This window comes from Lepus europaeus, chromosome 4 (assembly GCF_033115175.1).
Source record: "Lepus europaeus isolate LE1 chromosome 4, mLepTim1.pri, whole genome shotgun sequence".
NCBI classification, from domain to species: Eukaryota; Metazoa; Chordata; class Mammalia; order Lagomorpha; family Leporidae; genus Lepus; species Lepus europaeus.
In genome coordinates, this window is record NC_084830.1 from 111,863,481 (window position 1) to 111,877,402 (window position 13,922).

The 13,922-nt window shown below is 52.5% G+C and overlaps 1 protein-coding gene across 2 annotated transcripts in view; it reads left to right on the forward strand.

The window, feature by feature from the left end:
* The window catches only part of SLIT3 (slit guidance ligand 3), a 642,896-nt gene that overhangs the window by 532,877 nt on the left and 96,097 nt on the right, over positions 1-13,922 (forward strand). For both annotated transcript variants that reach the window (XM_062188711.1, XM_062188710.1), the window contains exons 13-14: positions 7,354-7,497; positions 8,686-8,849. In XM_062188711.1, the coding sequence (XP_062044695.1) occupies positions 7,354-7,497; positions 8,686-8,849 (308 nt within the window). The remainder of the gene's footprint in view (positions 1-7,353; positions 7,498-8,685; positions 8,850-13,922) is intronic.

Here is a 13,922-nt window from a genome sequence, read left to right on the forward strand (position 1 = left end):
CTACACCACAGTACCAGTCCTTGGTTTACCCTTCTTAAAGGAGATTCACAACCAGATGACAACCAGATAGCAACAGGACCACCCTACTAGCTGTACTGGGAGGGAAGGAACAAGATGAGCCACAGTGGATGGGGTCACTCAGGAAACAGCTTCCCCTCTCTGGTCTCTCAGAATCTCAGCTTTCCTCTGATTCCCTTAGGAAGATCCATTGCTTACCCCCTATTCCCCAGGTCTTCCTGGGCCTTTGGATTAGAAAGAGGTCTTGTTTTTCTGACAAACCTGATTGTGGGGCTTCATGGACGTCAGGAATCACCATGACAACGCACAGCCTGTGACAAGCAGTGTGGTTGCTATCAGGAGAGAAGGGAAGAGATATCTGCCCCTTGATGGGACTCAAAGGGCTCTTCCTGTTTCTTCGTGGGGGGGTGTTAGTATTATGTTGTCCAGTGCACTTGTTTACAAGCGCAAAGATTCTGCACAGGACCAGAATTCTTCCATCTTGGCACCAGGCATCACTAGGGTGCTCCCCAGCTCCAGCCTCAGCGGGGCTCAAAGCAAATACCCAGCTTTCATGGGGGAAGACTGAGAGCATAACTTTGTAAGGTGAGGGAGTAGTCCTTATTACAATGAATGGATAAGGAAATTCAGGATGACAGAGGGTTAATTCCAGAGAAATTAAGAGGCAAAAGATGTAGTAATGACGGAGAGTTGACTCTCTAACCTGCCATTTCATCAAGGATCCTGAAGAGCTCCCCTAACTGGTCTCTCCTCGTAGTTTACAGGAAGGTGCAAAGGTGACCAGTACTTCCAGAGCCCTTTTGTAAATAACCAAGGATGTTACAACCAATGCTTTAAAAATTGTTCTCCTGCTAGAGGAGAATCTATATGCGATGCCAGATGGCTGTGGGTGCCATCTTTTTCTTCCCACATATGAGTACCTGCAACAGAGTGTTGGTGAGACAGAAACTGATCCCTCAGCCTCGTTTTAGGAAAAAGAGGTGCAAGGAGCATCCCTCTTGGCGGGAGCCTAGGCCCTTCTGCTTTTCCCAGGGTCTTTGCTGGAAAGGCCACACACTCTTTCTTGACACCTATTTTCTGAGAAGAACTTGCACTCCAGAGTGGAGAATAGGCCTTTGGCATTTCCAGACAAACAACATAGCAGTAGGAGTCGTCGTCCCACCAGCGTCTTCCACAGGCCCATGGGCAGGTGTGGAGCATATAACTGCCATGCAGCATGATCGCTCTGGGCACAGAATCACCACAGTTGCCAAGGTGATTTTAACACAATTTATCCTTACACCTGGGCCCAGATGTTTGTTCTCTCCAAACCCTGCATTCCAAGACCTTGGAGTCCCCAGGGTCATCCTCACTGAGGACGGATATGAGCAAGAGCAGTGGCCAGCTGTGCAGCCTCCCTGGTCTTCTACCCCATTGGCCTTTGCAGGGAGGCTGTGCGTGGTGGGCTGATCAGACTGGACTTCAGTTTCCTCCTATAGAACATCTCCCCATGTACCTGGACCCTGAGTGATGAAGCTGCAAGCTCACGCTAGTAAAAACAGCTGCGACTATCCTGGCCGGGCAGTCCGGCCCCCTGGGAGAAGGACTTGCATCACTTGATCCCTTCTTAGCCTAGTCTGGGAGTAGTTCATGTTCCCCCTGAAGTCCAGCCTTGGGACTCTTTCCTGCCTGGGTTTTCCTGAAGGCAATAAATAGCTCCTGGAAGGGATTCTCTGGGAGCAGCGCGGTTGCATTGGGTAGTCAATGGGCTGAGCGCTAATAGCTCTTGACGTGGATCATATGCAGGAGCCACAAGTGCTCCGAGAAGAGGGGGCGGCACTGTGTCTCCTAGCACTAGCACATGGAAATAAATTTAGAAGGTGATACATGTGCTCTCCCACTCTGAGATGTGCCGCTCTCCTGAATTTCCTCCAACAGGAGCGTGGCTCCTTTGTATTGTTTTCTTGTAAAATCATCACTATGTTGAAGGGAGTGGCTACACAGAGGGTGCCTCTACCTCCTGCTGTGAGCACTCCCACAGCCCCTTGGTGAGAGATGGCATCAGGGCAGTCTGATGGCTGGGAATGGATGCTCTGGACTGACATACTTTGGATCCAAATATTCCCCTACCCCCTGCTGGTTGCAGATCCTTGGGTTGAGTTTTTGAAGTTCCCTGGGTCCCAGAAGTGTCATCACAGGTGGAGGTACCATTCACATAAGACTGTGGGCGATTGAATGAGTTATGATTGGTAAGGTGCTGGGCAAGTGCCTAGCCATGTGAAGTGCTTAGCGCATTTTACCTGTGAGGTCATGTGGCCCTTGCTGCTCCCCGGATCATCTCAACCTCTTCTTTTTTTATTTATATGACCTCTGAGATTCCTTTGGTGGGTGGATGTGGGAGCAGATGGCCCCGAAAATAGTTGGATCTGCTTCTGGGGAAATGTTTATGAACACCATATGCCCCCAACCACCTGACTCATTGAATCTGTTGGCACACTAGGCTGATGCCTAGTTGGAGCATCAGAGTTTTCAGGGGGAGTCGCATGCACCCTGGAGAATGAGGCAAGCTAGAGCATCCCACCTTGTGTGAAGGATGCTGTTGTCTCTGCCTCATCCTTGTCCTCTGGCCTCTCAGGGTACAGCAGAAATTCCAGGCAAGGGGACACGGAGCCAAGCACACCAGCTCCCACATCGACATTTGGACAATGGGTCCCGAAAGTGGAAGCCCTGGTGTGAGCAGGTGCATGCCACTCAGAAGAGCCCAGCAGTTTGTGCACTGATAGTCCAGCGAGCACCCAGTGCTGAGTCTCCTTCCCACGAGGAAGGACTTCTCCATGCTAAGAGTCAGCGGGACTTCTGATGCTTCTGCAGGGTCTTCCTGACCCAACCACACCTTTGTCCAGCTGAAGCGTGCCCAGGTGGGCTAGTCAGGCCTTAAGAGACATGGACACTTAAGGAGAATATAGGGTTTAGTAGTACTTCAGCAATGAGCCTTGACATCAGCCGGGAGTGTCACTGACATGGGTGACCTGGGTCAGGTCCATCACCACTCAGAATCTCAGTTCCTCATCAGAAACATGACAGCAATCATGCCTCACAGCAGCACATAAGCCGGTGCCTGGGGAGTGCTTTGGAACCCGGCTGTGTCATGTCATACCACAGTCACACCTCTGTTCCTCCAAGAGCACGACCCAGGGCAGATCCAGCAGCTGAAGTGCCTGCATTCCCAGAGGGGAGACCGGTCCCTCCCGTCGACGACAGAAGCCCATGTGCATAATTCCTGGGACTGCCAAGCTCACTGCACATACAGGGTGAGCACCCCTAATGCAAAACCCAAAATGTTTCAGAATCTGAAACTTTATGATCCTTGACATCACGTGCAAGTGGAAAATTCTACCTGACCTCATGTGACAGGTGGTAATCCACACCAAGGTATACTAAAAAATATTGTATACAATCGCCTGCTTCAGGCTACGTGGATAAGGCGTGTAGGAAGCATAAATGCATTTTTGTGCTTGGACATGGGTCCCCCTCCCCAAGATATCTCATTATGTATATGCAAATATTCTGAAATATGAAAAAAGTCTAAAATCTGAAACATTGCTGGCCTCACACACTGCAGATAAGGGATCATCAACCTGTGGTTGTTTTCTGTTTTCTCCTTAAGATGGTACTTTTTTTTTTAATTCCCCTCCAACACTTGTCTGGATAGCAGATAGCTCATGGCTCCTTTGATGGACTGAGCTGAGTGGCTGCCAAGCCTCCTTCCAAGGCAGAGAGGGCAAAGGGACAGGCTGTTAGATCTTGCTGATGCGGGGGCTAGCGAGCCTGTCCCCGACATCTAATTCTGGATAAGCAGCTTAATTTTATCTCTACCTGCACCTCTGTGCAGCTCCTGAGGGAGCCGAGCATCCTCGGAGAGGATGAGTGACCGGGAGACTGTGCCCTTCTGTGTTTTCTTCTGCCTGCGCCACGCGCTCTGCACCTTGTGCTATCTGTGCCGAGTAATTCTGCCAGCCTGCCTTGTGTGGATGCCTCACGTCTTTGAAATAACATCCCATGCTGAGATCTAGGCGCCATAGGGAACAAAGAGGCATCTGGATGGGGAAAGGAAGCCTGCAGAGGCCTGATGGGTCAGGAGGGATGCCCGGATACCCTCAGTTTGGATACTCTTTCCAGAGCAAGTTGGACGGGCCACTTTGCTTTCCCCGTGGCCATCCTCCTTGCCAAGGGTCTAACATTCCCTGCCCCGAGAACAAGGGACTGAAATTGGCCTTATGAATCTGTACTAGCGTCTCAAATCTAAATCTCTACTCTGGCAAGAAAGTTAGAGTAACAGAGAACATAATAGAAATATGGACTGTGGCAAGCAGAGCATACATCCTATCTAAAGGGGACAGTCACTCCATGGCTACCTCCAGTGCACCCAGTGCTGGTCGGAGTGTCTGAAATGTTTTTTTCAGGAGAAAACAGAAATGTGTGTGTGTGTGTGTGTGACTCATTCTGAACCTGATTACTAAGCCCAAGTGGGTCCTCTTGCATTTCTGTGTGTCTGTGCTCCATAGAGTCCTTCTATGAATGCCCCACCTCCCACCCCGCCGCCCCTCATATAGAGTGTGACTAGACCTTGGCTGTAGGCTGATACACAAAGCACAGGAAATTGTTGGGGGAAATGCTGCCAAGGGGACACACAGATGAGCGGGGCAGGGGAGGCATTGGAAAAGAAGAAGTAAGGCCCCCTGGAGACCGCCTTCCAGCACGCTTCCTGGACACACGTGACCTGGAGCCAGCCTGTTAAACTCGCAGCCTCAGTTTGCTCACCTGTAACTTGCAAGGCTGGTTCTGTGCAGCCACCTAGGCGACGGCGAGAACAGCTGTGTGTCTGGAAAGCACTTGGCGAAGTACAGCATTCTAGCCACGTGAGCCTCTCTCCGCTGCAAGACGGGAGGACATCTGGGTGGGCCCTGGGGACCGCGCCTGTGATTAGCCAGATTAAACAGGCAGTTCTTCTGCTTGTCACTGCAGCAGCTGCCTGCCTGCATGTGGGGTGCCTGGGGGGGCCGCTGGGGAAGACAGGGCCTGCCACAAGCGAGGGGCGGCATGGGTGATTGAGCACCAGGGGCAGCCTCACCACTGCCCACGAAAGGGCCCCCTGATCCTGGTATCACAAGACTCCATTTCGGATCTTGTGACTCATTCCTCACCAGGGAAGCTCAGAGCCAGCCTTGAGAATTGTAGAGTTGTAAACATTGAACATTTTTACTGGTTCGTTCAGTCCCCTCCTCCTCCTGCGATCTCCCTTCAAGATGGAGTGAGACGTGGTTTCCAGTTTGTTTCAAGGGCACGACTCGACAGACCAGGATCATAAAGGAAATTCTTGGCACTCGCGTTTGTTGACTTACCAGCTGTACTGTGGGAAATGCTCCTGTGGCCCTCACAGCATCCCCTGTGCTAGGCCAGGGTGTCAGGCTTGGCAGAACAGATCCCCACTGGGTCGGAAGACCCGCCGTGGGGGGCTCAGTGCTGCCTCAGAGGCGTGAGAGCCCCGGAGTTGTACGTGGGGTGCTGTATGTGTCTTAATAAAGAACAAGCGCTAACGGGTAGAAATGTGGCCCAGCGGTTAAGACACCCACGTCCCACAGTAGAGTGCCTGGGCTCGATTCCCAGCTCCTGCTCCCTCTGGACTGTAGCTTCTAATGCAGACCCTGGGGGCCCGCAGGTGATGGCTCAAGTGACCGGGTCCCTGCCACCTCCGGGGGAGACCTGGATTGAGTTGCTAGCTCCCAGCAATCCCAGTGCAGCCTTAGCTGTTGCACGCATTCGGGGAGTGAACCAGAAGAAAGGAGTGCCCGCTCTTTCTCTTTTCTTCTCTCTCTCCCTCTTCCCCCTCCCTCCCCTCCTTCCTCCCTCACTTCCTCTCTAAAAATAAGCCCTAGGAATAAAGGGAATTACAAAATAGATGTCATTTCTGCCATCATAGAGCTAAGATCTTGTGCGGGAGGCAAGTGATAAACAAGTGAACAAGTATCCTGCAGTCACAGATGGAGACCAGTGCCAGGAAGGAAATAAACAGGTAACCAGGGGGCAGTGAGAGCCAGTTGTGGGGGAGGGAGTCCTCCTGGAGGCGGGGTGGGGGGGAGGTCAGAGTGGGCCTCCGGGAGGAGATGCCATTTGCTGGGTAGGCGTAAAGCGACGCTTCCTAGCCAGATACTCTGGGAGTGTGTTTGAGAAATAAGAGGCAGCAGGTGGAAATGTAGGACAGAGTGAGGTAGGATGTGGTCAGCACAAGGCTGCAGGAAGGAGCGGAAGTCAAGTCACGCATAGCTGTGTCTTATCTATGTGTACGCAAGAGATAGAATCTGCGTGCACATATGTATAAGTGTGTAGGAGATAGCAACTTTGCACATGTGTGTAAGAGAGCCTTGGTGAGTGTGCAGGTATGTATTATGGTGTGTACATTTGGAGATAGAATCTGCACACACGTGTGTGCATATGTAAGATAGCATCCGTGTGTGAATGTGTGTGCAAATGTGCGTGTGTGCATGTAAGAGAATCTGTATGCATGTATGTGTGCATGTACCTGTGCATATAAGAGACAAACTGTTCACATACGTGTGTGCATGTGTTTGGGGGTTGGAGATAACATCCATGTGTGTATATGTGTATGAATGCAATAGAATCTTTGTGTGCATGTGTGTACATGCAAGAGATAGAATATGTGTGCATGTATGTATGTGATAGTATCTGTATGTGTTGCATGTGTATACATATGTGCCTATGTGTGTTTTAAGCATGTACGTGTAAGAAATAGAATCTGTGTACACACATGCTTCTGTATATGTGTATGTGTGTAAGATACATCATGTGTGCACCTGTCTGGGCGTGAACGCATTTTTTTCTCCGGGAGAATGACTTACCAGATTTCCATTGAGATCACTGATCCAGAAAACTCTTAAGTAATTTTCTAAATCAAAATTGCACCCTAGTCAATCAACCCAAGCTTTAAAACAATTGTGGCAAAAGATTTTTTTTCTTCTCTATTTCTGGAGAGTCTGAATTGTAAAGCAGGGCATGAAACACATGGGGTGGCATTTCAGGTCTTCCTCTGAGGTTGTGGGGTGCAGTGAGGACACCGTGCTACCCAGTGTCCATGGTGACGGCGTGTGTGAGTGCTCAGATGAGTTCGGGTTTCAGTGGCTCCGGGAATGCCAGCAGCACTCCCCCTGTGATGCAGCAGTAGCTGAAGACAGCAGGGCTGAGCCCTGGAAGCTGGCAGTGCATCGCCTGCAGGGGCAGCCCTTGCTCCCCTGGGAGTGACCAGGAGTTGTGAATCACTGGACTCTCTTCTGCCTGCAGGCTCCTCAATGCCAACAAGATCAACTGCCTGCGGGTGAACACATTTCAGGACCTGCAGAACCTCAACCTGCTCTCCCTGTATGACAACAAGCTGCAGACCATCAGCAAGGGACTCTTCGCTCCTCTGCAGTCCATCCAGACGCTGTGAGTAGGGGACCCAGGCTGCAGGAGGCCCCAAATACCCAGTCCTGGGGAGCAGCCAAAGTGAGAACAAAATGAGCCCAGCCTATGGAGTGAGATGAGAGAACAGAAATAGCCCAGCTCATCAGCACCGAGCACTTGGGCAGTCTAGCCTTCTCTTCAAGCCTTTAAGCCTCATAACAACCCCAGGAAGCAGGTGCTATGATTACCCCCGATTTCTATGTGAGGAGGCCAAGGCACAGAGAAGTTAAGTAACTTACTCAGGATCACACAGTTAGTTAGAAGTAGGATTTGAATCCCTGCAGAGGAGCGTCTGTGCTACAGCTGTAACCACAGCAGCCCCTGTCTTCTCAGAACTCAATCCTCACCAGCCCCTACCCTGCAAAACCAAATCTGAGATGTGGGCATCTTTGGACTAGTTCACCTCCCTCTCTGGGAACTCTGCGCTCACTCCCCGGCACTGCAGATGTTCATAAATATTTCAGCTAAATCGATGTCATCTGAATACTGATCTCAGCCCATGTTTCTGATGCTCCAGCCTTGGGCTTGGCCCCCAGCCCCAGCCTAGGCCCTTAGCCCTAGGCTCCTTGTGAGTCCAGGGGAATCAGAGACCTCGTAAGTGATATGGCACTGACTTCCTGCCCCCCATGGCCAGAGACGGGAACTGATGTACAGTGAGAGCAGCCGCTGTGTGTTGAGCGCTGACCACGTGCCAAGCGCTGTATTCAGGGCTTCACAGAGTTTTTCTTACTGAGCCAGGGGAAGCAAGACCCCCGGTGCTGTCATGATGACGAGGGTAATAAGAGCGGTACTCGCTACTATATATGGAACACCCACCATATGCCAGTCGCTGTGCCAGCTGCTTAGTGTGCCTGGGATCACCGAGCTTGGAGAAATACAATGCATTCTACCCTAAGTGTAAACTCAAAGCTCCAGCCATGCTTTGCCCATCAGAACAGGCAGAGTGAGAGTCGAGGCAATCGGTGGTGGGTCCGGCCCCAGTGGAGAGAGCTGGGAGACAGACTTCCCCACACCAGATGCTTTCTGCAGCTGTGACTGTCTTGGGCGCCCTCTTGGAGTCCCGTCTGAAAGTAGCACCTCTCCAGCCTCCAGGGGGGGAGGGTGCGGAGGGCAGTGATGGAGCAAGGCACCACAGGGCACCCCGCATGAACAGCCCCATCCGTCTTGCAGCCACTTAGCCCAGAACCCCTTCGTGTGTGACTGTCACTTGAAGTGGCTGGCTGACTACCTCCAGGACAACCCCATCGAGACCAGCGGGGCCCGCTGCAGCAGCCCGCGCCGGCTCACCAACAAGCGCATCAGCCAGATCAAGAGCAAGAAGTTCCGCTGCTCAGGTAATCAGGTTACGGGGGCTGGGCCCCACTTTCTGACTCAGAATACAGCAGCCCCGGAGAGGCCCGTAATCCAATCTGGACGACAGCAAGCGCTGCAATGGCTCCTGGGGAGCATCTTTGCAAATTAAATTGGGGAAATTCAGTTAGCCCTGCAGAAAACCAATTACCTTATGGATTTAAAATAAAACACACACAATAAAAGCGTGGGGGAGGGGCGGGGGTGGTGGGTTTACCCGTGCAGCAGCCTGGCTCCAGAGCTAAGTGGAAGCAGGGAGGGGCTGTCTTCACACCTGTGCCCCACGGAGGCTACAATATCCCTCTTTAGTTTCCAAAGCATAATCTCCAAGTGGCAGATACATAAATCAGTGTAGCCACGCCAGTCTGCAGGCAGCGTGCCATCTTGGGGGCCCCACCACACTCCCCTCTGAGACACACTTCGGTACAGCTGTTTAGCCATGTGGTGTTATGGGATTCCCCACCACTGTGGCCAGCTCTCTTCTCCACCCCAGCATGCTGCACACTGGTGATGGAGAACACAGCCAAGAGTTGTGCCTGGGGAGACACAAAGCCTTGTTCTGGTACCCCCACACTCTGTCTAGGACCCTCCCTCCCCCCTGCACCCAGGAAGGACAGGGCGTGCAGGTGGGGTGGCAGTGGAATTCTCAGCTCATCCTGGACAAAGAAGCAGTTCTCCTTGATCTACCAGCTACCCGAACAGGCAGTTACAAGCCACTGTGGTTTGTGTCCTTTTCTGCTTGAAAACATCAAGTCACAAGGTGCCCCCAGTAGTAAGAGATGGGCAGCATGAAAGGCTGAGATGGGTTGGAGGCAACCCTCACGTTCTGCATCTCAGCAAAAACGAGGCTTCTGCACCTACCCCAGAGTGTCTGAAGCCAGTAAGTGTTCCTGGGGAGAGGACTGACAAGGGGATCGGTCACTGGGGAAGACTGCCAGCAGCCCTCTGCTCCTAGCGTGATCTTCTGGTCCCGATTTGCCTTCCCTAAGTGTCAGCCACGAGAGCTCCTTCTCACCTAGGATGATTGCTGTGCTGAACGCTTTTGGTTTGAGCTGCTGCTTCCAGTAGTCCTGTGGGGTCAGCAGAAGACATCCCCCATTCTACAGCAGAGAGAGCCAAGGGTGCAGAGGTGAAGGTCACCCCAAGGTCACAAGCCAGCAAACAGGGGCTGCAGGACCCAGCCCTCCCTCAGCGAACAATGCAGCAACCAGTAGAGAAGGAAATCCACCTACAGCCACGCACGCTTTCCTTATTTCCTTCCTAAACCTGGCAGCATCTCTAGAAAGCAGGTCTCCTCCCTGTCTGGAGCTGTCACCTGAGGCTCAGCTGGGCCTCTCCTCGTGGCTGTCGTAAGCCTCCCTCCTTTTCCTGCCATCCCTTTCTGTCCTGGGCAGAACTAACTCACGCCGCCGATCAGTGGTACCCCCAAAGAGGGCAGTGAGGTTCAGAGGAGAGCCGAGCACTCTCCATTACCCCCAGCCCTGTTCTCCCATGACTGTCTTGTCAGTGTCTTGGGCCCCAGATTGATACCAAGGCCCCAGGTGGCAGGGTGGGGAGACTCTCAGCCCAGGGTCTAGGGACTAGTATGTCCCAAGAACACCATTTTGGTGGCTTCTTAAGAATCGCTGTGGGCTGGGCTGAGAGGCTATGTGGCCAAATGGATGTGGCAGGTGTAGAAAGATCTAAGTAGGAGAAAGAGAAAATAGAAAGTGTACAGAGAACAGTAGAGCTTAGTTCTCACTCTAGCCCTGTGCCTTCCTACCGACCGCCCATCCACCTGCTTATCTACTATCTATCTACCTACTTTGCATTTGCAGGGTCCTGGCTGCTTTTTGTTAAATGTGGGATGGAAGTGGTTGCAAGTTAAAAAAGAAAAAAGAAACGAAACAGGGATTAGAGGTAGTAGGGTTTTTAGATTGACCCAGTCTAGAATACCATGTTTATGTAAGGTAGATACTGTATCAGAATGCCTATTCCTCCAAGGCGGAGACATTGAGAGCTGAAATGAGCCTGGTGTACAGTGTTCTCCAGGCTGTCCTGTTGTATAGCTGCAGAGAAAAGAGACAGCAAGAACTGCTGAGCTCCAGAGACCTCAGCTTGGAGAAACACCAGCCCAGACCTTGAGGGGATACAGAAGCCAAAGATTGGAAGCTGTGCGTTTCCAGGAAGCTCCAGGAGAAAAGGGGGCAGGTGACACACACTAGATCTGACAGATAATAGCTCTGCGCTCGACTCTCCCCTAAAAGCACCCCCATGGAAAAGACAGCTGATGTAATTAGGAGCCAATTTGAGGGCTGCTCCTGCACCTTGCAAAGCCTCTCCTTAGGCAGGGCGTCTGCTCTCCCAGCTGCTTTGTGTCTTCCCCTCTCTGTCAGCTGCATCCGCCGCCCTGGGCAGCAAGATCAATGTAGGGGTGGATGCTGTGGGTTCGGGTGATCTGACCATCAAATTGTGTCCTCCTGGAAAGGCACCATCTGGCTGCCTGGGACCCCGGGCTCATCCCCAGGGAGCGCTTGACAGCGGCAGGAGGCCGTGTGTCTTCCTCACGCCTCCCACTTTGTGTGAGAAGCAACTCGCATGCTGGAAAGTACGGAGGGTGGTGACGCAGTGTTCCCTAAAATGGCAAACAGCAAGGCGTCTCTCAGGGAGCTGCAGACTCTGAGACACCAGAAATTATTCAGTCCATTCTAGGGAGAAAGAAACTGAGGGGCACCCAGTGGTGAAGTCCTATCCAAGGTATAAAATGTGATTTTTGAGGGCAAGATCTAAAATCTTGGACTTGGGACATGGTGTGAAGATTTTTTTTTATTATTTAAGATTTATTTATTTATTTGAAAGGCAGAGTTAGATTCCATCCTCTGGTTCACTCCCCAAATGGTTGCAATGGCCAGTGCTGGGCAGGCCAAAGCCAGGGGCCTGGATCTCCATCTGGGTCTCCCAGGTGGGTGAGAGGGGCACAAGCACTAGGGCCATCTTCCGCTGCTTTCCCAGGTGCATTAGCAGGGAGCTGGATCAGAAGTGGAGCAGCTGGGACTCAAACCGGTGCTCATGTGCTATGTGGGCACTGCAAGCAGCAGCTTAACCCACTGCACCACAACAGCAGCCCCAAGATTCTTTTTTTTTTTTTTTTTTTGGACAGGCAGAGTGGACAGTAGAGGGAGACAGAGAGAAAGGTCTTCCTTTTTGCCATTGGTTCACCCTCCAATGGCCGCCGCGGTAGGCGCGCTGCGGCCGGCGCACCGCACCGTTCCGATAGCAGGAGCCAGGTGCTTCTCCTGGTCTCCCATGGGGTGCAGGGCCCAAGAACTTGGGCCATCCTCCACTGCACTCCCTGGCCACAGCAGAGAGCTGGCCTGGAAGAGGGGCAACCGGGACAGAATCGGTGCCCCGACCAGGACTAGAACCCTGTGTGCCGGCGCCGCAAGGCAGAGGATTAGCCTGTTAAGCCACGGCGCCGGCCAAGCCCCAAGATTCTTGACAACAAGTCCCTCCGTGTCCTTTTGTGGAGGGAAACCAAAGAGAAAGAGCAGGTGATTTTAAAGATGGGGTGAGGAGATTGGTGCAGGAAATGGATGGATCATTCTTATTCTGCTCCTGAGATCCTGATCAAACGTGACTACAAAACTCCCAGAACCAGAGTGTTCCCACAGCCCTCAGTGGGTGTCAACACGGAGTTGACTCCAGATCACAGCGGCTGGCTCTGGTCAGGGAGGTGGGAGGTCTTAAAGTGGACGACCAGATCCTGAGGCATGGAGGGACTCTTCTTAAATGGTCCTTCACGGCTGACAACCCGTGCACGCTTGAGGTCTCGGGTCATCTTGGCAGGGAATCCGGTCCCCAAAACACATTGCCAGGGCTGAGGCAGGGAAAGTCTTAGTCTCCTGACTCTGGCGCCAGTCCCTTCAAGGGATATACACCTTAGCCCAGGGCCAAGTGACAGGAAGTCCCAAGGTTGCAGGTGCATGGGAACTCCCCTTGCTCTGTTGTAGGTGGGGACAGCAAAGCTGGCTACCCTCACACCTGGGCAGCCAGACAGACCAGAACGTAGTTGTGTTGATGCTGCCCTCTTCCTCTGCTGTACCACAAACGATCGGGGCATAATGGTGGTCATCCAGAGGGTTTCTGAGGGCCTTGGGGGATATATATAAAACTCCCAAACTGTAGGTCGCCGAAAGGGGCTTTCTCATAAAGAGGAGCATGGTAGCGTTGGTAGACCACTGGGCAATGTGGATTGTCTCTCCTTAAGACACAGGAGGAACAGAGTATAAGGGAACCAGTCAGCACTGGATCAGCCGTAGGTGGCAAAGCATGCAAAAGATGTTTTGCTGAGTCTGATGTCGTTGAACGGAGCGTTGAGGCTCTGTCTGTTCAAGCCTGTTACCTGACCACAGATGTCTAAGGGTTATTTAAGTCACCTGAGAAGGACCCAGTCTGCCCTGATGCTCCCAAGGATGGGTATCCAATGGTCTCCACCTGTTCTCCCTTCCTACTGTGTTTCCCTTGGGCTGGGGTTCAAGGGTGGTGGGGCTGCTGTCTTCGGAAGCATTCCAGTGGACCCCCACTCCTGGTACTAATCACACTCAGTGGGGGCCTGCTCCGGCTTCCGCTTCTCCACGCTGCTTCCTCTGAGTGCTCCTGTCCTCTCTCTGACGCTGCTTCCTGACCTTGACTCTGACCGATCGCCGCGGGGCTTTCCTTTGTGCTTGATCTAACCATGTGGTGGAACGATGGAAACGGAACATGGTTCTGTCAAGCACCGCGGAAAGCACCGTGCTCTCCTGCAGCATGGCCCACCGCCACCGCCACCGCTGGACACCTCTCTGCTCTGGAGCACCACAGCCCACCACCTGCCAGACCCACCTCTCCCAGTCTCAGCTCACAGAGGGCAGGAGGGAGGGAGCCTCAGAGGATCCGTACGCAAGTTGAAATGGGTATGGAGTAGCACTCTGGGGCCAGCCTAAGTTCTGTATCCATATCTCCTACCCAGGATGGAGTCCCATACCCCAGATCTAGTCTGGATGCTAACCAACGAGCAACAGCAAGGTCCGAGCTCAGAA